This window comes from Delphinapterus leucas, chromosome 2 (assembly GCF_059928025.1).
Source record: "Delphinapterus leucas isolate spDelLeu-1000000601 "Yukka" chromosome 2, BTC_Dleu_Yukka2, whole genome shotgun sequence".
Classification (NCBI taxonomy): Eukaryota; Metazoa; Chordata; class Mammalia; order Artiodactyla; family Monodontidae; genus Delphinapterus; species Delphinapterus leucas.
In genome coordinates, this window is record NC_143130.1 from 144137209 (window position 1) to 144162024 (window position 24816).

Genomic DNA, 24816 nt, shown 5'->3' on the forward strand with positions numbered 1-24816 from the left:
GGCCTGGCGAGTGCTGGTCAGCACCGATCCTCTGTGCGGAAATCTCGCCGCTTTGCCCTGCGCACCCGTTGCTGCGCTCTCCTCCGTGACCCCAAAGCTTCCCCCCTCCGCCACCTGCAATCTCTGCCCGTGAAGGGGCTTCTACTGTGTGGAAACCTTTCCTCCTTCACAGCTCCCTCCCACTGGTGCAGGTCCCGTCCCTATTCTTTTGTCTCTGTTTTTTCTTTTGCCCTACCCAGGTACGTGGGGAGTTTCTTGCCTTTTGGGAGGTCTGAGGTCTTCTGCCAGCGTTCAGTGGGTGTTCTGTAGGAGTTGTTCCACGTGTAGATGTATTTCTGATGTATCTCTGGGGAGGAAGGTGAGCTCCGCCTCCTACTCTTCCGCCATCTTCTCCAGCCACTGTATTAATTCTTTGATAATTTCCTCCCTCTGTTTTCTCATTTGGATGTTAGATCCACTGGATTGGCTTTTAAGTTTTATATTTCTTTTCTGTTTTTCTCCCTTTTGTTTATGGGAGATGCCCTTATTTTATTTTCTAACTCTTTTATTGATCTTTTAAAATACAGCACTTAAATATTTTTTCATAGTGCCCTGTTCCTATCTTATTGCCTTGCCAAACTCCATCCTCCTGGTTCTGACTTGATCCTGTTGGCTTTGTTTCCCACGGGACATGAAGCATTTACTTTGAAAAAAAGTGGAGTATGCACAAGTTACCTGGCTTCAGAACTGATGTATGATGTACATCGGAAATGTCAAATCTGGACTCCTGCTTTGCCCTCATACCTGCTCCACCTGCAGCCTTCTCTGGCTCAATTCATGGCTTCTCCATCCTTCCTGTTGTTTACGTCAAAAATTTATGCGTTACAAGTTATTTTTTATTCTTCTCTTTCTCCTGTGGCATATGACATCTAATCAGTCAGGAAGACTTTTTGGTACCATCTCCAGCATATATTCAGAATCTGGCAGTGGCGGGCTACACAGGCTGCACAGATCACTTACTCCTTCTACTTGTGCAGCCCTGGTCCCAGCCATCATCACCTAGATTACTGTAATAACCTTTTTCTGCCAGCATTTTATTATGAAAATTATAAAATATACAACAAAGTTGAAAGAATTTTACACAAATAGCTGTATTCTCAACACATAGATTCCACCCTTAACATTTTACCATGCTTGTTTTCTCATTTATTACCCATCTGTTTATCCCTCTGTCCATCCATTCTGTGATAACCTTTTAACTAGTCTCCCTGCTTCATTCCTTGTCCCATGTGTTGTTCCCACACATCAGTCCAAATGATAATTTTGAAACATAAGTCACATTATCTCTCTCCTCTGCTCAGAACTCTGCTATGGCTGCCCATTTCAGTATTACTAACTCTGTAGACTTTGTAATCCTCAAAAGGAAAATTGCCTTGGTAATTTTCAGATTCCTGTGGAATTGTGAATTCACACTGAGTTTCTCTGTAGTATTACCATTGTATCACTGAGGATGGAATTGACTTTTGTCTTTTGGAGGAAATAGAACAAATGGTAGTGCTTGCTTGTTCTGAGGGCTACGATTAAAATCTTTAAGCATTCATTCCTGCCAAGGTGGTTGTCTTTCATTTTGCTTTCCATTTCAGCGTATGGTGGGTGTGAATATTTATAAACAAGACTAAGTCTGATTTTACAAGGGCTTTCCAAAATTAATTCTGTCCAATAGAATATGACTTTTTGCTTTGATATTGTTAAAAATCCAATGGTTAAAGAAAAAGCTAGTGAAATGTGTTAGCAGCATGTGGAACAAAACTTTAAAATATATCTCTTGTTATATAGTGCATTGTCATGTGAAGGTGTAAAATGGAAGAAATGTTGATTCTGTTTGTAACTGATATGGTGAAGCCTTTTATAAGGTTTAAAATAGAGTTCACCTTATGGTGTTGTTTCTAAAAAAAATTCAATGATCAGTTTCATTTTTATTTTTCTTTCCTTTCCTGTGTTTGCTGGTTCCTCAGGGTTCCTCTTTTGTGTTTGTTTTGATCTCTTCCTTTCATTCTTGGAGGCTCTCCTTAAATGTCTCGTAATCTTTGGCTGTACAATCGTATTCAAGAGTGAGGAACGAAAAAGCCAATCAGTGGAATTTCACAGCTGGGTGATTTGGCATGGAACTGACTTTTCTATTGAGGAATCCCAAATATCAATCTCTAGAGGTCTTTTCTAGGGGCTTTACTTTCTCCAGTAAAGCATCCTCTGAAATCCCACTTGTGGATGGAGCAAGGGATCGGGGCATGCGTCTGGCTCCAGTGCTTGTGGAGAAGGTGGGGTTGGTGAGGGCTAGGGGGTCCCCCTGTTGAGGTGTATACTTGTCTAAAGTCTTGCTATTGGTCCTGATCTTCAGCACACTCAGATCTCTGTCTCATCCTCAACTTCTGTAGTGTCTCTTGCCACCAATCCCAGACCTCTCTGGGATTCTTTAAAGATAGGGGTGGAGAAGCTAGAGTTAATAAGAAAGCCAGGAATCTTTGGTATCAATTTAGGAACAAAATAATGGGGTCACGGGCAGAAGTGATGGCAAAAGGAATGAAGAGATATATATGGGGAAAAGCCCCCAAACCATTGCCAGTACTTGTAACTTAAAGATCTCTCTAGGTTTTTTTGGAGACTGGTGACATGGTAGTAATGAAGGCAGGGAACTTTTGCTGGGGGTATTATGAGCTTTAAAAATTGGAGTGTGGGTGCAAGGGCAGAATTTCTAGGCTAAAATGAGCTGATGAAAATTAAAAGTAATTACTTCCTGAGTGCATGCTTTCTAGATTTGTGCTGATTTATTAACACATCCAGTTTTGTGGCTTTGGAAGTTATTATCCTTAAGCCTTTATACTCTACGTTTTAATATTGTGATTAGCTTTTAATTTTTACTGCTGATTAAGAAATGGGATAATCCTGATGAATTCATTTCACCGATTATAGTAAACACAATTTATATACTGTAGTACATCTACTATAGTAAGCACAGCAATAAATGTTCGTTGCTACTGTAGTTTTTAGTTTCATGTGCTTCACTGAAATCCTTATAAGATATGTATCCCTTTCTATAGCTGTGGACCCTGCAGTTCAGAGCATTTGGGACTTTGTCAAGGCCAACAGAAAGCTCTTTTAGGGAAGTGGTTACATTTACTTAAAATGCTGTTATCATGGTTAAAGTGGGTGGTTTAGCAGTACAGTTAGGATTGGCTGGGGAGTGACACTGCTTTGTTGTGAGGTAGCAAGTGCAGCAATATCACATCCAGAGAACTGCTACGTGTTTGTGTTCCAAAAGTGTGGTGAATGGTTAGGATTGATTGTTCTGGCATTTTGTGGTGATTATTAGAAAAATAAATTGCCTAAAAGGAGATAGAAGAGTGGATCTTAAAAATCAATGGTTCTGGGAATTTACACCAATTGCTTCTGGTCAAGTGATGATGAAACATAAGTAATAACAGAGTTAGGAAAAGTTAATGGGAAACAGATGGAGAAGCTTATTATGGCAAGTGTGTCACCAGCTTTCTTCTGTGAGCTTGGAGGCAGATCAGAGTTAACAACTTGTCAGTGCGATGACAAGCTCTATAACTTAACAGGCAAAAGGGAGAGCCTTTAGAATTCCTAGCTCGACCGTAAATAACCTGGTACAGCTGAAGGACAGAAGAAAGAACAGGGAATTTACGCCAGGGAAAATGGTAACATTTAAACCAGTCTGTTAAAGAACTACCTAAATGTGTTTAGCATGTCCTGCTATGGTACATACACCTTCCGATCAAATTTTGAAGGTGACGTAGAAGTCCCTTTCTCCCCATTGACAGTGCTTTTTTCAGTGCTGTTAGAACAGCAGGGCTTATTAACAAACTATCTACTAATGAGAAAGTGAGACCTCTTGAGCTACCGAAAAGGCTTTAGGAGTCCTTTCTATAAATTTCTGACAAACCCAGAGAAGTTTTCTAATATTTTATTTGTGTCAAGAGAGTATTTTTCTCATTATACAGCTATAGATATACAGTTTCCATAGCATATGGATTGGAGAGCTGACCCTGAACTAAATACCTTATTCCCCATTTGTTGTCATTTCACCAAAATAAAAGCAAAAATGTTTTTCTTATTGCAGCAGAAATAGGCTGCTATTCATATTCAAATTCATCATTTGAAACTTTAAAAATGAATATAAGCAAAAGGAAGAAAATAAAAATCACTAATAATTCCACTCATTAGAAATGATCTCTATTCAAATTTCACTTTTGAGTTGTAAAAATTCTAATCATAATAATCCAAAGTATATGCCAAGATTTCTTTTAAAAGGGAAATACTCTAGTGTTTTGAGGTTTTAGAGAAACCAGACGCATATTAAGATGTATTGCATTAGCAAACCACAGTTGTATCAAAATAGCTTATGCCATTTATAAAAGCATGTGTATTAATTTACATGGATTTTAAAAACACAGTTCCACATGATTCTACTTGCTCTTCGAATCTTTAATGCCACTACATTAATTCTTTACCTAATCTTTCGTATGTGTCTGAAGATGATCTATTATTTTCATTCTGAACCCTGATGTTACATAATTGTATGTAACTTTTATTTGAAAAGGAAAAGTAAGGTGATGAGGACCGCCTGGGAAGAAGGGCTTGTCTGTGCTGTGATTCCACCTGGGCAGGCAGCCCTCATGCTCCCCACAGGGGAGTCGGAAGGCAAATGATAGGATGGCCCTCCGGATTTTGGTTGATAGACCCTTGTGACTGACTCCCTGAGCCCCTGGCCAAGCTTCATCCTCTTTCTGCCTTCCTTGCTCATATTCTTTCTAGCTTCTCAGTTAAGATCCTGAGAAGTCTCTCAAAGCTTGTCTTCTCTACTGTGTTCCAGTTTTTCATGAGCCCTATTTAGCAAGTAAATTCCTCTCTGGAGACGTCAACTGTTTCTCACCAAAAACAATTATGTTGGAAATGTCATCATACGTTGTCTTCAGTCAGATCCTCATGACCTCTGTAGCGTGTTTTGATAAATAATTGTACTAAGACAGTATTGGGATCAATAATCCAGCACTTGCAATTGATTCAGTCTTCATAGCTTGGTTTTACTTTTTGTTTTAGTTTTTTGGCTGCACCACACAGCTTGCAGGATCTTAGTTCCCAGACCACGGATCAAACCTGGGCTCTTGGCAGCGAAAGCCCAGAGTCTTAACTGCTAGACCACCAGGGAATTCCCTGGTTTTACTTTCGATTTACATTTTTTAGAAGCTCTAGGAAATTCTTCAGTAAATAAAAAAATATATTTTACTGACTTCTTTGTTAATAAATTTTCACTGTTAAAAACAGAAACCTCTGAGACACATAAGTTATTTTAAGGTCTAGACTTTTTTTTTTACAAATACTACTTTTTTTTCTACAACTTTAATATAGAATATAGTGGATTCCACATGCCAGTCTAGTTCAGGAACATTTCTTGATTCTCTGGTTATCAAATTGTTGCATATTATTCTGTTTTTATTTTAAGTTCTTTCCCCTACATTTGATAACATATTTATTTAATATTGAATGGCAATGAGTGGCCCTCAGAGACATTCTTATTAAATTCAAGGTATTACCCAAATAATGCTTACAGGACTATTTGGAGGGAGATGCTGTTTTATATTAAGTACACTCCTCTAATCACATCTATCTTCAGATTCAAGAGATAGGACATGCCTTCTCCTGTGCTTCCATAACACCTTCTACATATGTTTCTTAGAAGATTTCACTCAATATGTGTTTATCTGTCATTCTTAGAAGATTGAATTCCTTGAGAGCAGCATATAGCATATATAAATGCTTGCTGAGTAAATGAGTAAAAGAAGGAATTAATAAAATCTGGCTAAGTTTTAGCTAGCTCTAGCTGGCTCTATGAGGTACCAACCTGTATTGGCTAAGAGCATGGACTCTTGAAACCGAAACCACCTGCGTTCAAATCTTAGTTCCATCATTTATTAGCTGTGTGTCCTTAGACAACAGTATATGACATTTGTGCATCTCAGTTTTGTCTTTTCAAATATGGGATAATTACGATACCTAAGTCATGCTTAGAACAGTACCTATATATAGTAAGTGCTATATAAGTGTTTGCTACTATCATTATTATCGTTTTATTTAATAGCCCTGGCATGGAATAGTGGGTGCCATTAGGAAATTAATTCTGGAATTCAGTTTTTCTCCCTGTCATCATGAAGAAGTGCTTTGCCTTCACTTTGGGTTCAGGAGCTCTCAGCATGGGAATGGGTAGTGGAGGTCTTTAGTACACCAACAACTGAGGACATTTGTACCTTTATCAATCAGCAGGCTGCACAGGCTCATTGAACGATCAAGAAGCTTTTTATTTTGATTAGAATTGTATCAACTCTGTATAGGAACAATGTTACCTCAGGCAGACTCTGATTCATCTTACTTCAGAGGATAAAACTAATTATTAGTTGATAAACATATTAATTAATAAACATAGTTTATTTGGTAGGTAAAATCTTTAACAACAGTGATCCATGGGAGAGATGATAAAGGAGTTTTGGATGATAAACAGAGTGGGAAGACAGGATTGAAAGATTTTCGAAGTCTGGCTCTAGCATTAGATGTTTAATGATTTTTGTTCTTTGCATTTTTTTTAAGTGGTCTATTGGATATGACTGATTGTATCTAGCTCTTGGCCTCAGGTTTATTTATTTTTTAGTCTCTCCCCGCCCCAACATTTTATTATGAAGAATTTCTAATATACAGCAAAGTTAAAGGATTTAACAGTGAACACACATATTCAACACACAGATTCTGCCGTTATCGTTTTGCTATACTTTGTTGATCACGTGTCTGTACACTTATCCATTCTTCTATCCATCCCCTGATACATTTTATGTTTTTATGTACTTGGTTAAGTTTATTTTGCTAAGGAAGTCATCATCTGTATGGGAGAAGTCAATGATTTATTCTCAGACCCCAGAATACAAATAGTGGCATACACATACACGAAGCAGTACTTTTAAAGAGTTGCTCAGTAAGAATTACTCTTACTGGAAGGATTCCTTAAAAGTCAAAGTGGGGGTAGAGAAAGAAATGTGTAGGTGGAAAAATAAGGGCTTAGGAAAATAATTCAATATCTTAGATAACCCCTGAAGACATTCTTTTTGATATAGTTTTTTTAGTTTCACTTTGCAAACTATGCAGACCCAGTTCTTATTGTTTCCGGTAAATGGCAACAATCATGGAGCAGAAAAGGAACTAAGTTAAACGAAAAGCTTTAAAGAAAATCCTTGTATGTTGAGGCTAATAATATAATACACACAAAACCTAAGATATCAGTTCGTGTCAGCTTTACATCCTCTGGACAAATTATAAAATATAATTGCGTAGCTTTCCTTTTCACCGCTAGTATAGAATCTGCAATGCTAGCTCTTGTGGAGTTCTGCCTGCAAACTCTAAAGGGACTGAATAGGTCATAGGGCAAAATTTTGATTATGATTCAAAAAAGAAGGCGTAGTCACTTTGTTCCATGTGAACTAAGCAACACTTTCTAGAAAGCTGTGATTCTTTTGGAGGGCAGTTTCTGGTTGCTGTTGTTTCCTGGCAATGCATGTTTACTGGAAATGCAGGGCTGCAGAGTTACTAATGAGCATTTATCCCTTCTATTTTTAGTTCACTTCTTTAACTGAGATGGACGTGATATAATCTCCATTGAGTCAAAGGATGGCATCTGGTCCTGTGCTTCCCACCGAAGACGAACAGGTTTCCTTGGGCATCGATGATCTCCATTTTTCATTGCAAGGTATTAAGATTGGGTGTGGTAACTGTGAGAACCTCTCATCTATTCACAAATTGTATTGCTTTCTGTCTCTCTTATGGTAAAATATATACATGTATCTGTATTTTTCCAATTGTAGAATCTTTCAGTATACTTCAATATCTTTATTGCTATCTCAGCTACTTAGGAAAGTAAGGAATACCTGGAAGGAACTTGGTATCTTGGTTTCTCAATCTGAGTGCATGTGTTTTATTTGCAATGAAAATTAAATAGTTAACCATAGTTTGCTTGGCATTGTTTGCACTTATTTTACATCTTTTTGAATGTACATCCTTATTTTGCCCTAATAAAAAGGAATAGTAGTAGTATTAAAAGTGAGTGGACTTTCAGTCCCATGAATTATGTGTGCCTTTATGCAAATAAGTACTGTCCGTATTTTTTTTAATGTTTCTTGGCAATATTTGTTATGTACTTTGAAAATTCCTTAGCCACTAGACTTTACACCTCTGTTGCATATCTTGGAGCTGAGTAAAGTCAGCTAGTGTAGAATAAATAAGGGTATGGCAAGTCTTTGAAAATATTTATGTCACTGTGTATTTTAAAGTAGTTGAAAGATTATTGACAGCATTATGTAACATTCTTAGAATGTTATTTAGAAGCCATAGCTTTTGAGTCACTAATTTTTTAAATTTTTAATTTATTATTAGAAGAATTGAAGTATAATAGACATATAACATTATATTAGTTTCAGGTGTACAATATAACAGTTCTGTATTTGGGTAGGTTGTGAAGTGATCATCACAATAAGTCTAATTAACATCTGTCACCTTACATAGTTACAGAATTTCTTTTTCTTGTGATGAGGACTTTTAAGATCTACTCTCTTAGCAACTTTCAAATATGCAGCACAACATTATTAACTATAGTCACCATGCTGTGCATTATATTTATTTGTGTCATGTATGATAAAGATCCCCCGAAAGACTTTCTTTCTGGTATCTCTTTTTAATTAAACATGGTTTTGAATGATTAGCTTCTTGACCTTGGGGTCAATGGCTTTTAAAAATAAATATCATGTAATTTGTATAGACTCAAGAAACGTATTTTGAGGGATAGTACTTGAGGTAAGAATTTTAAAAATTCTCAGTAAGTGCATTTTTATGGTGTTATATACTCGTCATAAGTAGTTTGAATCAAATTTTCATTTATCGGAAAAAACCCAATGTTCTTATTTTTCTCTCAAGTTTTGGTTGAATATGAGTAGTAATTCATGTGCCCTAAAGTGTATCAGGATGATAGTGCATCAATAAATGGTCGGTAAATCTAATTTCTTCCTTCCTTCCTTCCTTCCTTCCTTCCTTCCTTCCTTTCTTTCTTTTTCTTTCTTCCTTCCTTCCTTCCTCCTTCCCTTTCCTTCCCTTTCCTTCCCTTTCCTTCCCTTCCCTTCCTTTATCTCTCTCCCTCCCTCCCTTCCTTTTTTCCTGAATCAATTGATCCTGATAAGTATTTATGTATGCATTTATTTGATTTTTTCTTCCAGTTTTATTGAGATATTATTGGCATACAGCACTGTATAAGTTTAAGGTGTACAGCATAATGACTTGACTTACATACATCATGAACTGGTAATCACAATAAGTGCAGTGAACATCCATCATCTCAAATAGATACAAAATTAAAGAAACAAAAAAAGTTTTTTCCATATGATGAGAACCCTTAGGATTTACTCTTGACAACTTTCATATATAAAATAGAACAGTGTTAATTATATTTATCATGCGTACATTACACCCCTAGTACTTATTTATCTTGTAACAGACTGTAACTAGACTTATTATGGTGGTCCTTTTGAAATGTATAGAAATATTAAACACTGTGTTATGTAACAGGAACTAATATAGTGTTGTAGGTCAATAATACTTCAAAAACAACCAACCAACCCAACATAGAAACTCACAGAAAAAGATCAGATTTGTGGTTACCAGAGGCAGTGGTGGTGGTGGAGTTGACTGAAAGCAGTCAAAAAGTGCATACTTCCAAGTAAATCTAATTTCTCATGCTGGCTATGCCACTTAACCAGTTCTTTGAACTTGGATAAGAGACTTTATCTTTTTTGCCTCAGTTTCCTCATATTTAGAATGTGGGTGATGATGCCTATATTGCACCTGTGCTTTGAAGATGAACCATAATGCATGCAAAGGGCTTAGCACCATGCTTGCCTGACATAGAGTAGGAACATAGAGTAGGAGCTCAGTAAATGCATCGTAATTTCTTTGTAGATATTACAGTTAAAGTCTTTGTCCCAAAGGATTTCTTGTCCAGGAGCACACAGCTAGAGTAGAAATTGCATGGTGGATAGGAAAAAATGGTAAACCAGATGTCTGTTTTTCAGTTTTGACATTTCTGTTCAATGGCTTCCCATCACACATGGGATAAAGTCTAGACTTCTTGGTGTGGCTCACAGGCACTTCCTGTCTGCTGCTCACCTTTCTCTCTGCCCTCATCTCCCACAAACACCCTGTGCTCCAGCCCCATGGCTCCTTGAGGGGCCATGCTCCCCTGCTTGTGTGCTTTTGTTCAGGTGGTTCCCCCTGCAGCTCTCCTGTCTCCTCTTTCCACTGGAAGAGTCCAGCTCATCTAGGCCTCCTCTATCCCTGTTCATCCCAAACTTAGCCAGACTCGGCCCTCTCCATGAGCCCCACTCTTTCTTTGGCTGAGATTCACACTGTCTCCTCTGTTCTCCCACAGTACCTATTTTAGAACTTATAATAATATTATAGGTGTTATATTTAAAGATGTTTTCTTCCCCACTGTAGAGTTTTATGTAGCATGCTCTAGCTTACACAGCACCCTTACATACATTACCTCATTTGATCCTTACAACCACACTGTAAGGTAGATATTTTTATCTTCAAGATACAGAGAAGGAAGCTGTGGCTCACAAAGATGGAATTACTCCCCCAGAGTCACACAGTTAGTGAGCAGCAGAGCTCAGTTTTGACCTGGAGGATAGTTTTCTTTCCACTGCACCACAGCCACTCCGACATAGTTCAAAGAACAATTTGAAAGAGGGAATTTCCCGAACAACTTTCTCTGGAAAGTGCAAATAAATCTTAGCCTTACCCTAGTTAATCCATAGCAAACTTTTATATTTTTAATTTTTAATTTTTATAGCAATCTTTCACATCCTGAATATGGATGGGCATTTTCAAGTAACATTAATCTCAGGTTCACAAGTAGCTCAAAATAATTAGCAAATTACTGATAAATGAGTGTTTTCTTATAGCATGTTTTGAATTATACTAGGTTATACAATCTGCTCTACAGTAGGAGATGAGTATGGGCTGCTTGGCAATGGAAATGTGATATACATGTGCTGCCCGTGTGAATGATTTTTCCTTCGTGGTCTCTTTAGAGGAATATGCTGCTGGATGCATTGCTCTATAGGGGGAGAGGTGGAAAACCAATACTATACTATAGTCAGCTTTACACTGGGCAAGGGCTGCTCACATTAGCCAAATACTCTCAACTGAGGAGTTCCCATGACTGTAGAATGAAGGCTTAACCATGAAATGAATGGATTTCCCAAAGTTAAGTTCTGTATTGTTATCAGCAGATTTGTAATGATTCTTTCGGCCTGAGTTGCTGAAAGAAAGAAAGAAAGAAAGAAAGGAGGGAGGGAGGAAGGAAGGAAAGAAAGAAGGAACTTGTATGTATTTCTGAAGGTAACTTTGGTTTCATTGCACGGCTATTAGCTATGTAGACAAAAACATTGATAGACAATATTATGAACATTAGCAACTACTGAACTGCAGGCTGTTGGCAATAGTCTTAAAAGCATTTGGCTTTGTACACCATGTAAGCAGACTTGTATTTCACAGAATTCACATGTGCTTAGTGATCCTTGGAGTAATATGAGTAAAGAGATTTTATGTCATATGAAAGGCTCAGGGTGACCGCTCATAAGAAAGGTTTTTTCTCCTCATTTCAGAACCTTTTTTTAAAAGGAAGAAAGAGGCCTATTTAACTAATAATGCCTATTTTATTTTAGCCAAAAAGTTATATAAGGTGAGGCAATTATGGCCATACCTTGACTGAGAATAATACGCTTAAGAAAAGATTAAAATGTCTGCATTGAAATGTGGTGAATCATTGTTGATATGCTATGAAAACAGGTATATTATGTGTGCAAGGCCAACAAGGCATCAGACCTAAGGAATCAGGCAGTGCTTTGCTGAAATTCATAGAGCAGGACAATAAACATCATTTATTGTTCATCATTTGTGTGATCTTTGAGAAAATGTCTTTATGAAGGGATTTGGCTCCGGACGCACAGGCTCAGTGGCCATGGCTCACGGGCACAGCCGCTCCGCGGCATGTGGGATCTTCCCAGACCGGGGCACGACCCCGTGTCCCCTGCATCGGCAGGTGGACTCTCAACCACTGTGCCACCAGGGAAGCCCATATGAAGGGATTTTTAAAGGCACTTTTTGTACAGAGATATTTGTGATCTCTTAGACTAGTGAGGATAGTAATATTGAAATGGTTGGATTTTAGGGAGGAAAAAGAAATGACATTTGTGAATTTGAACAATTTGAGCAGATTAATGTAAAAACTGGAATTTATTTTAGTTTAGTGCATTTTGTACTACCATGGATGGTCCACATTTTAAATAAATTATAGATATGAAAGTTTAAGCTATTAAAATGATAAATAAATGGTTGCTTTTAAAAATTATTTGCTTTACTGAGGTTTCCATTATAGAATTTCTTTACATCTTTCCATTGGATTTCTTACCTGGCAAAATAATAGGTGCTTCCTTCCCTTTTATCCTAAGAGAATAGTAAGTACATATTTTGTCTGAAATAACATCTCTGCTAAGCTCTTCAGGTGGGAAAGGTATGTTCAGAGAACATTTCTTTGATACGATTATGGAAGCAGTAAAGGGTAAAGCTGGATAATACCACAGAGTTTTCAAGTTGGAAGGGACTTTCTTTGCCATTCCATTTAATTTGAGACCAAAGGAGGAATCCCTTCAGTAGGATTTCTGAGATGAAGATCCTTGAGGGAGTTGAATTCAAGCCCAAGAAGTTTGGGGATTTTGCTTTTAGGCAGCAGGCAGCTCTTGGGTCTTGGGAATGAGAGGACAGGGTCCATGGTCAGAGTTGTGCCTTAGGAGATTAGTCTGGGTTTGAGGTATAGGAAGACTTGAAAGGGGTGAGAAAGTGAAATTGGAGAAACTGATTAGAAAGCTTTGCAAATATCTGCGTATTGGGTAATGTTGGCGTGGATTCGAGTTATAGCAGTGAGTAGGAAAGTATGGGACAGATAAGAAACCATTAAGGTGGAAGACTCAGTAGGACTCTGCAGTTACTGACTATGCAAAATAAGGTGGAGAAGCTCCAAAGTTAGAAGCTGAGCTGCTTGAGATAATAGTGGTAGCAACTATAATGTCCAAAGTATTAACTTTCTTTTTTAAAAAAATAAATTTATTTATTTTATTTATTTTTTATTTTTGGCTGTGTTGTGTCCATTGCTGTGCACTGGCTTTCTCTAGTTGCGGGGAGCAGGGGTTACTCTTGGTTGCAGTGCGTGGACTTCTCATTGTGGTGGCTTCTCTTGTGGAGCACGGGCTCTAGGCGCGTGGGCTTCAATTGTTGTGGCGTGCGGGCTCAGTAGTTGTGGCTCGCGGGCTCTAGAGCGCAGGCTCAGTAGTTGTGGCACATAGGCTCAGCTGCTCTGCGGCATGTGGGATCTTCCCGGACCAGGGCCCGAACCCGCGTCCCCTGCATTGGCAGGCGGACTCCCAACCACTGCGCCACCAGGGAAGCCCCTTAACTTCCTTTTTATTTAGTGTCTTTTCACCAAGTATTTTAATAGCATCAAATAATAAGACCATTAAATACTATTTTATATCAATATGCTTAAATAAATTGTTGTAGATAAAAAATCCTGTTTTCAAAGAAACGCTTGAGAACTTCCTATGTCATGGAAAGCTTAATAGCACGACACAGGTAGAGGGTCCATTTGAAAGTCAAATTAATAATGAGTGAAATTGATACCTGGAATTGACATGATATTTTAAATCAACTATAGTTCAATTAAAAACAATGAGTGGGGCTTCCCTGGTTGCGCAGTGGTTGAGAGTCCGCCTGCCGATGCAGGGGACATGGGGTCGTGCCCCGGTCTGGGAAGATCCCACATGCCGCGGAGCGGCTAGGCCCGTGAGCCATGGCCGCTGAGCCTGCGCGTCCGGAGCCTGTGCTCCGCAACGGTAGAGGCCGCGGCAGTGAGAGGCCCGCGTACCGAAAAAAAAAAACCCAAAAAACAATGAGTGAAATTGACTAACTAGGCTGACTCCTCTTGTGATATTTTAAGTGGTAGCTATGGCAATTTTGGACACTTTATACATTTCAGATTGAAGTTTTTTCTTTTTCTTTTTTTTTTTTTTTTTGATGTGCACCATTTTAAAGTCTGTATTGAATTTGTTAGAATATTGCTTCTGTTTTATGTTTTGGTTTTTTGGCTGTGAGGCATGTGGGATCTTAGCTCCCCGACCAGGGATTGAACCTGTACACCCTGCCTTGGAAGGTGAAGTCTTAACCACTGGACTGCCAGGGAAGTCCTGATTTAAGTTGTTTCATAATTTTATGTACCAGGAGCACATTATTTTGTTTTCAAAAATGAGGTAGGCCAATGGTAGCTCATTAGAGCAACAGCATCCGAATAGAGAATGTTATCATCAATTAGACAAAGGACTAGGAAGGAGTGTGTATTCTGTTACCTTTGCCACCACACGTGGAGTTAACTTTCATGTAGTCCTGCCAAAATGCTGGTGAATGGTTAACCATCTGCACGAACCTGTATAAACCCATGTCCAGCCAAGTTACTGTGTTGTTTCAAACAATGCTCATATGTTTTATTTAGTGCTGTTATCTTCTAGATGACATATTTTAAAAGGTTAAAACGCCCTTTATGCCTTCTGGGTAGACATTGCTTGGTAGGGCTGAGCAGTGAAATGTGAGTCTCTGTAGTTAGGTTATTACTCCATTTAAATTTATTCATGATTTACTGAGTATCCATCTGAAGGGAGGCTTTCAATTTATGTATTCCTTTTAATAACATTAGAAAATATTTGTGTTCGTTGGGTTAGATTACAAGAATAATTATGCGATGTAATGTTGAATTTTATTCACTTGTTCAGTAAATACTGGATGGCAACCATAGGTAGGGTGTTATGGGTGCAAAGATGAATAGATTGAGCACCTTCAAGAGGCATGTAGTCCAGCTGTGCTTTTGCCTGTTGACATCATGTGAAAGTGACATCAACAAGTAAGACAAATAAGAACTTCCCGGGAGTTTGTTTTCTTGCTGAACCCTCTGTAATTATTCCTTATACTGGAGTTTCCTTTCATCTTTCGACATCTCTTGCTCTAAGAAGCCATCTGAGTTCCTCTAAGTATGTTAGGTGCCCTGCATAGGAAATCTTGTATCTTTATTGCCAATGAAATTTCTTTTCTTTTTTTTTTTTTTTTGCCAATGAAATTTCTGACGTGTTTTAGGCTTTCAATAAAAAACTGTGTAATGAAAAACTGAGTGGCCATTCCACTATAAAGATATATATTAGGAGTTTGGGATTAACATAGAACACTAGTATATATAAAATAGATAATCAACAGGAACCTACCGTAAAGCACAGGGAGCTCAATATTCTGTAATAACCTATATGAGAAAAGAAAATGAAAAAGATGGATATGTGTGTATGTATAACTGAATCACTTTGCTGTACACCTGAAACTAACACAATATTGTAAATTAACTATATTCCAATATAAAGTAAAAATTAAATTTAAATTAAAAAAAAGAAAAAAAATATATATAAAGTATCCTGAATTAGAAAAATCGTTCAGTGTTCAGGAAAATCAGACAGGGGAAACAAAGATTTCTTTAGACACGAGGCAGTGAGGTATGTATATGGTGTTTAGGGGCTCAGTAGTGTTTTAGTATCATGTTTCTGAGAGAAATTCTGTTCTACCTTATGACAGTGAGTGAATGAAACTGTGAAGACTGAGAAAGAGGAGTGGATTTAATAAAATGCTTCTGGGTAGGATTTCTGCCCTTTTGCACCTAGGTCCCCAATGTGGGATTTTGATGGAAATGATGAATGAAGAGTAAGAAATATGCAGACAGTATTTTTGCTTCTTTAACCAAGGCAGACTGCTTTGTTATTATGAATAAAAGCAAATCATCTCTGGGTTTCTTTGTTTTTTTGCCAATTAGGTGATTATTACACCCGGAGAAAATAATCAAGTTATAGTCCTTCACCAGCTATCAGTGCTGTACTGTCCCAACAAAAAAGCTTCCAGAAAGTTCCTGATATCATAATAGCTGATACTGTCTTCTGCTGTGTTTTTTTGGAGGATTATTTGCCTTCATATTGTAAAGCTTCATAATCTTAAAAATATTCCAATTAAATGAAAAACAAAATAGCTCTGGAAGCAGTGGTGTTTGCAGTGAATGATGTTTTTCAGGGAAAGGTTTTTTCTTTTTCTTTTTTTTTTTTTTCTTTTTAGGTTGTATATACGGTTTTGTCTTCTGGGAACTTTGGTTCTGTTTTTGCCAGGAGTTTGGGGATAAGCTTACTTTATTCTGGGTCAGTTACATTTTGAAAAGTAGGGCAAGATAAATCCAGGGTCATTTAGAGTCCTGTTAAAGTAGGTTAACAAAGATCTCATTCATTCCTTATAGAAATCAGAATCCTTTTTAATTAGCCCCATGGGCGATACAAGATTTTCTGAGCATTTGTTGTGTATGCGTGTGTGTTGGGAGGGGGTGTAGTTATTCAGAGCTTGAAGTAGTATATTAGGAAAAATAAAACTCAAAATAATTTCCCTTTGGAAATGGGAAAATTTGAAGTAAATATAAGAGATTAATTTATAACCATCTGGTGGGTTTAGTGTGTGATGTTATACTCTAAAAATCAGAGGTCATTCTAAATGTGCTTCTTCAAGAGATTACTTCCCTCATCTGGTTTCAGCATTGGTGATTATAATTTCTCCAAATGGCTCCATTTTTCTAAAACGTTCAGCAGGGAAATTTGGTAAAAGGTAACTGTATTTGTTGTTCTCAATATGTATGAGAGCTGAAGTTTACCAATAACCACCGGGTATTTTTAGAGTCATTTAAAAATGATAAATAAAAAGCTATGAATGATTTATTAGAGAAATGGAATGTTTGACATTATCATGTGTGTATATCTTAGATAGATATATGTATATCTTAGAAAGATAATGTGTGTATCTTTGCAGGAGAGATATGAGATTCTGGGTGAATAATCTCTCCTGGTCATTGATGGTCTATGAGGCAACATGTGTTGAATGAGCACTGGAAGAAAATGGGAGAAGAGCAGCCACACACACTTGCTCTCTGCCTCTGGGGTGGAGCAGCATGCACGGGTCACACCTTTGTCTTTTCAGCCTTTACTACAAAGGGTACTACCAATTACACGGGCAGCGAAATGTTACAAGATCAAGGGCACCTGGCTCAAATACAGAACACCAACGGCACTTCTCAAATTTGAGTAACATGTAGGATCTTTCCAAAACGTGGGCATTGTTGGCCTCGTCTTCAGTTAAGAAGGATATTCAGAGTGCAGACTAGTTTTGCTGTATGTGTCTGTCTGCCTCAGTCTGAGTGTTTACTCAGCAGAACTTCCAGGGTGGTTTGATGTCTTCAAAACAAAATGTTTCAAAAGTACAGTTGAATTCACACTTAACCACTTTATCACGTAATTACGGTTTTTATGAATACAGGTAAATCTGTTCATTGATATATTCATGCAGCATGTGTTCCCTGAAACCCCACCTTGTATCAAGCACTATTTTGGGTTGAGAGGTTATTGAGGTGAACAACTCCAGTAAGCTTCATGTGCCCCACGAGGCTTGCATTTCAGTTACAGAGACAAACAATAAATCATTAAGAAAAATAGCAAATATCAAAAACAGATTTATGCAAAAATGGATTTATGCTTGGGCATCTTCTTTAGATCAGGTGTCAGAGAAGGAAGAGGAGACACTTAAGGAGCAATTGAATAACACAAAGGAGCTGCTGTGCAAAGAGCTAGGGAGGGGCATTCCAGTATGAGACAATGGCTCAAGGAAGAACTCAACAAGAGAAACAAACATGGTGAATTCATGGAGCAAAGGGAGCCTGGTGTGGCTGGATTGTGGTGGATGAGGGGCAGGGTGATTGGAGAGCAAGGCAGAGCTGGGTTAGGCAGGGATTCATCAGCTCTAAGCTAAGGTGTGTGGATGGGAAACCTTTGGAAAGTTTTAATCAAGGGAGTAACATGATCTGATTTACATTTTCCACTCTGGCTGCTGGGTGGAGAGGGGATTATCTGGGAGCAGGAGGGGAAGCAGGAAAGCCAGTTAGGATGCTTTTGTTGTAGCCCTGGTGAGATATAGTATTTTGGACCCAGGGTGGTAGCAATGGGATGAAGAACCACGGATTTTTTTTCAAAGGATGTTTGTGAACATTGGGATGATTGGGTGATTAATAAGAGAAATTAAGGATAATTTCTAAATTTTTGCCTTGAGAAATTGAGCAGTTGGTTATGGAATTTATTGCGATAAAGATTGGCAGATAGGGCTTCCCTGGTGGCGCAGTGGTTGGGAGTCCGCCTGCCGATGCAGGGGACACGGGTTCGTGCTCCGGTCCGGGAAGATCCCACATGCTGTGGAGCGGCTAGGCCTGTGAGCCATGGCCGCTGAGCCTGTGCATCCGGAGCCTGTGCTCTGCAACGGGAGAGGCCACAGCAGTGAGAGGCCCACGTATTGCAAAAAAAAAAAAAAAAAAGATTGGCAGATAAACTAGTTTTGGGGGAAATCAAGCTTGTATTTTTGCCATCATAGATATGAGATGCTTATTTGATATCCAGATGGAGATGTCAAGTAGACAGTTGGATGTCAGGATTCAGAGTCCTAGAGAAAGGTATAGATTTGGCAGCCATCAGCATATGGCTGGTATACTTACATTTAAAGCCACGGACTGGATGAGATCACCTATGGAATATGTAGCTAGAGCAGACCTTTTAGGTCTTGCAGTGTTCAGAGGTCAAACAGAAGAGTAGGAGCAAGCAAAGGACACTGAGAAGGAGTGGCCAAGGTCAAAGAAGGAAAACCAGGCAAGTGTGATGGCCTGGAAACCCCTAGACGAAGATATTTCAAGAAGGGGGTATGGTCAACTGTGTTAAGTAGAGAAATGGCCATTGGATTGGGTTCATAGAGTCAGTTGGTAGCTCTAATACATTCGCCACACTCAGATAGTAGAGATGGAGGCCTGACTGGAGGGGGTTGAGGAGAGAATGGGAGGTGAGGGAGTAGAGACAGTGACTTAACATTTCAAGAAATTTTGTTGATATCAGGTACTTGTTGAAGGGAAATGTAGGATTTTGTAAAGTAAGAGATACTACTCCATTAACTGTTACGCTTTTCCTAAGTTAGGTTCATTTATTGCTAGAGCCCCATTCATTTATTTGTTCATTCATTATTCAACAAGTGTTTTTAAATACCTATGGTGTATGACACTGTGCTGAACACAGGGGATGGCACATGGCATGTGCTGTCCTGAAACGTATGTTCTGATTATAGGGATACAGACAATTATATCAACAGTAGAGTATGATGTGTGCTGCAAAGAGGGCTGACATGGTGCTATAGAGGTACAGAGTAGGAATACCTCACCCAGACTTGGGAGTCAGGGAAAGCTTTCCAGAGGAAGTGATTTCTAAGCTTAGACCTAACATGTGTTAATAGATGAGCAGGCGTTGAAGGTGGAAAGAGTGCTCCAGGCTGTGGTGACGGCATATAAAAGCCAGAAGATGAGGCTGAATGTGGCACATTCCAGGAAACGGATGTTTAGCGAGACTGAGGATTAGAGTTTGAAGGAGAGTGTGAAAAGATGAGGTCATGTAAATGTATAGGGGTTTGAAGTTTTTCTTAAGACCAAGGGGAAGCAACTGAAGGATTCTGAGTAGAAGCATATTCAGAACTAGTGATTTAGAAATCACCCAGGGGGCACTGTGGGGTGTGGTCTTATGGGACTGAGTGTGGAGACAGGAAGACCAGCTGAGAGACAATGGTGTCCTCATCTAGGAGGTGCCAGTATGGATGGAGAGAAATGGGTATCCAGAGATATCTAATAGATACAATTTTCAGGGCTTTAAAATTTTTTAATTTTATTTAAAATTTTTTTTATTGGAGTATAGTTGATTTACAATGTTGTGTTGGTTTCAGGTGTACAGCAAAGTGAATCAGTTATACATATACATATATCCACTCTTTTTTTTTTTTTAGATTCTTTTCCCAGGTAGGCCATTACAGAGTATTGAGTAGAGTTCCCTGTGCTGTACAATAGGTCCTTGTTGATTATTTTATATATAGCAGTGTGTATATGTCAATCCCAATCTCCCAATTTATTCCCCTCCCCATCCCCTGCTAACCATGTGTTTGTTTTCTACATCCGTGACTCTACCTCTGTTTTGTAAATAAGTTCATTTGTACCCTTTTTTTTAGATTCCACATATAAGCTATATCATATGAAAAAATTTTTATTTTCAGCTTTATTGAGGTAATTATCAGGACTTTTTGATTGACTGGATATGGGAAAGGGAGGGAGAGGGAAGTATCAAAGATGACTCAGGTTTATTCTTGGGCAAATGAGTGGATGATGGAACTGAAAAAAAAATGCAGGAGAACAACTTTGGTAGGAGAGGGAGTTGACTGAGATGGTAACTCAGTTCTGGAAATGCTGAGTTTGAAGTGTCCCTGGAATAAGTAGGTGGAGATACCCAGAAGATAGTGGAATAAACATACGCACAGCTCAGGAGAAACAGACACCTGGGCCGAAGGTAAAGATTTGGAAGTGATTAGTATATAAATGGTGATTGGTTCCCTGGGAGTAGATGAAGGTATCTAGAGAAAGAGAAGAAGGGCCTAGGCAGAACATTCCAGAGATAGAAAAAGCAAAACCAGCCCATATTAGGGCCTGGGAAGGGGTGTCCAGAGAAGTAGAAAGAAAACAAGGTGAGTGTGGTACCGTGGAATCCTAAGAAAGAGAATATTTCAAGAAGGAGAGGGTAGTAAACAGTATCAGAAGTTTCAAGATATCCAAAAAGTACTGAGAAGTATCCATGAGGTTTAGCAATGAGTATATTATAAGTGGCCCTGCTCAGAATGAAGTGGAGGGGCTGGGGTGGAAGCCAGCTTTTCGTGGCTTGAGAAGTGAGTGGTAGGTGAGGAAGTGAAGACAGCCAGGGTAGACAATTCTTTCAAGAAGTTTGGGTTTGAAGGGGAGGACAGAGATAGGGTGGTAGCTGGAGGGGCCACGGATCTGGCATTTAAGCTGATTTTTAATTATAATGAAAAGAACATGGATTTTGGTATCAGACACGTCTGGATTTGAATTTCTCTCTCACCAGATGTGACATCTAGAGCACAGTATCCAGGGCACAGTAGACTTTCAATAAATGCTTATTGAATGAGTGACTAAAAACCCTTCATCTTCTGGGAGCTATAGTTTTCTCATTTACAAAATGCCTGCCTGACCACCTGGCTAGAAGCTTTAATGAAATAGTGTCATTGTTCCTTACCCTCGAGTCCTACTTATTCCTGGACATGGCTTGTTTCAGCAAGCCTTCCGAGCCCCTCCACGCGTGTCTTAGGGTACCCATAAGTTAGAATAGATTTACATTGCATTACATTATGATAATATCTCAGTTTATTATATCATTACTATTTTTGCCAGGCCCTTCCTGTTCCCTTGTTGTCTCAAGAATAAGTCACACATGTAAACCAGTCTAATTACTTTAGCTAGGAGTTTCTGAGCATGAGCTATGTGAACCCCCTCAGTCAGGATCTCTGGGAATTGGGGCACAGAGCCCTGCACTTAAACCATGACTCGCTGGCATTCAAAAGTGTAGGAATCCTAGATTTGTAATCACGGCACGTATCTCCTTAGTCCAGTCTGGCTCTTTTGCACTCAGAAGTCAGAGGTGCTTGGACTGCTGCCCCAGTGGAAGGTGTTTAGGCTCACACCTTGATTTTCACAAGAAAAATGCTCACAGTGTTAATGTGGTTGGTAAAAGGCAGTAAGGAGTAAGAAATATGTGCTAAAAGAAATGTAGTCATTTCTTTGATTTATTCATTCCACAGATGTTTATTGAGCAACTCAGGTGAGTCAGAAGAGGGTAAGAAAGAAGAGAAAAAAATAGCACCCCAGATCCTAGGCATTTTATCTGTATTGTGCGCTCATTTTCGTGTGCTAGAAATACAAGATTTGCTTTTACGCAGAGAGCCAGGAGCTATGTTCCATAGGGCTGGAAACAAAAGCCTCCGTGTGAAAATCTCAGGTGTTTGCATAAGGGTGTGGTTGCCTCATGTGGCTACAGGACCTTGCTGGATTCTACATGCTAAGGCCCTAAGCAGAAATTCTTTGCTGTGTGTCATAGATTTCCCCAACAAACTAAGTACTTAAATCCGTGGGTTCACTGGGGAAAAATAGCAACAAAGCCCCTCTCGCTCCTGCCCCAGCCAAATAACCACTCATTCAACAAATGCTTTCTGAATTCGAACAACATGAAACGCACTGTGTACAAGCTGCAGGCAAAGTGAGGCGCTAAGTCAGACCCGGCCCCTGCTCTCCTAGAGCCCGTAGGCTGGTGAGGAGGCAGATAGTAATCAAGTTAGCTCACAGATGTTAGCGAGTATTTTTTTAGGAACGGCTTTATAGAGATATAAGTCAAGATGTGATTCACACACCATGCAACTCGCCCATTTAAAGTGTACAATTCAATCATTTTTAGTATACTCACAGAATTGTGCAACCATTGCATTTAATTTTAGAACATTTTTATCACTGCCCGCCCCCCCACCCCCCACCCCACAAGAAACCCCATACCCTTTATTCCCATTTTATTCCAAAACCTTCTACTCCTCCCTGCATCAGGCCAAGGCCACCACTGATCTACTTTCTGTGTCTATAGACTGTCCTATTCTGGACATTTTGTACATGTGCAATCATATAATATGTGGTATTTTGTGATGCCTTCTTTCAGTTAGCATAATGATTTCAACATTCATCCCTGTTGTAGCTAATATTCATTTGTGTAGATCAAGCATAATCTTGCCAGGGATTGATAAACTTTTTTTGTAGAGGACCAGGTAGTAAATATTTTAGCTTTGAGGTCCATATGGTCTCTGTCACAACTACTCAATTTGCCGTTTTAGCATGAACGTAGCTACAGACAATATGTGAACAGATGAGTGTGTCTGTGTTCCAAGAAGACTGTATTTACAAAAATAGGTGGTGGGCTACATTTGGCCTTTGGGATTATCTGTTGTTGATCTCTGATTCTGCATCAGTACAAATACTTAATCCTCTTAGCAACTCTGTGAGGTAGGTACTGTTAATCCCCATCTTACAAATGAGAAGACTGAGGCACATAGCAAGTAGGTGGCAGATACGGGATCAAACTCAGGTAGTCTGGCTCTAGAGCCCATGCTCTTAACCTTGTCAATGATTATAAGTTGAGGCCGATGCTAAGTAGTGGAGGAAGACAGACTGACTTAGGTTTCCTTCGGGATGCAACAATTGAGCTGAGCCCTAGGGGTAATTAGAAGTCAAGTAGGTGAAGAGGGCAGGGTGGTGCAAACAGCTGTGGCAGGAGGGGACATAGCTTGTAAAGGCCCTGAAGGCAGATGGAGTGGCTGGAGCCCTGGGCATGGAGGAGAGCTGTAAGTGCCGAGGCTGGAGAGATGCTCTGGGGTGGACCATGCAAGCCTCACAGGCTGTTTTGCTTTTGATCCTCAGAGCAGAGAGAAACCATCAAAGGGTGGAAAGGGTACTGTGGTCAGATCTACTGGCTGAAGTGGAGAACAGATTGAAGGGAGCAGAGCAGACCTGGTTGGCCATGGACATGGTCCAGGCCAGACCTGACGGTAGATCAGGCAAGAGGGCCGTCAGATGTAGAGAAGGAAGCGCATACCAGAGCCACGTGGAGGCAAATTTGCAGGATTTGGCGGTAGGCTGTACTTGGGGCTGATAAAGGATGGTGGTGTCAAGTCCATGAGATGAAAACACAGATGAGGGCGGGTTTGGGGAGAAGTAGGGAGGTAGAGTGTCATTTCAGTCCTGGAATGCTGAGTTTGACAGGCAAGTGCTGTTTTTTCCATAGTGACAACACAGATTCTCCTGGGAGGAAATACGTGAATGAAAAGAATTTTGAAGTAGAGACGTGGTTGCACATTGAGTTTACAAGATGTGTTAGCTAGGACTTAGCTTCTAAACTCACTTTTCTGGTTCAGTAAGTGAGATCTCAGTCCTGGTACTATTTATTTTTCTTTCTTACTTGCTTATTTGTTTGGCTTAAGAAAATGTGTTGTAAATTGTCCCCCTGCTTTCTCTGTTGGTTAATAGTCTCCCCTTTTGTAGTTCAGTAACAGGCCTTTTCCTGTTTATTCTTCAGATATTTTAGGCTTTTCTTGTTTTCATTGTGCATGCCTGTGTGTTTTCATTCATTTATTTGTTTGTTATCATCTCCATGAGAAACAATAGAAGAGGTGGCCTTATTATTTTTAGTTCCCTTTCTATTGGATAACAGCTTGGGTAAGATTCTTTGGGATGGCTGTTGGAACACATGGCTAAAATGTGTTGCATTATTGTCTGAATTTAGTTATTCTTACCTTGTCTAATGGAGAGTTGGCAGCATTGTTTCAGGGGAGAGCAGCAGGGTCTCATTAGTGCATGCCCTTTTGTTCAAGACATTTTCTTAGTAGAAGAAAGAAATTACCCAGGGGTTTTTGATTTTGAATTTTATTTATTTTTCTTATACAGCATCTTCTTATTACTTCTCTATTTTATACATATTAGTGTATATATGTCAATCCCAATCTCCCAATTCATCCCACCCACAGCTTCCCCCCACAGCTTTCCCCCCTTGGTGTACATGCATTTGTTCTCTACATCTGTGCCCAGGGGTTTTTAAAACAAGGATT

General features: G+C 39.2%; 1 protein-coding gene across 20 annotated transcripts in view; it reads left to right on the forward strand.

Annotated features, from left to right (window-relative positions):
• SYNE2 (spectrin repeat containing nuclear envelope protein 2) overlaps window positions 1-24816 on the forward strand; it is a 348050-nt gene that overhangs the window by 49254 nt on the left and 273980 nt on the right. For 19 of the 20 annotated variants that reach the window (XR_016392190.1, XM_089907796.1, XM_089907794.1 and 16 more), the window contains exon 2: window positions 7657-7786. Coding sequence is in view for 19 of the 20 variants with exons in the window: in XM_089907796.1 (XP_089763922.1) it covers window positions 7708-7786 (79 nt within the window). In the remaining variant the exon portion in view is untranslated. Of the gene's footprint in view, window positions 1-7656; window positions 7787-24816 lie in introns of those variants that run through there. The other variant, XM_089907806.1, reaches the window with a different exon arrangement.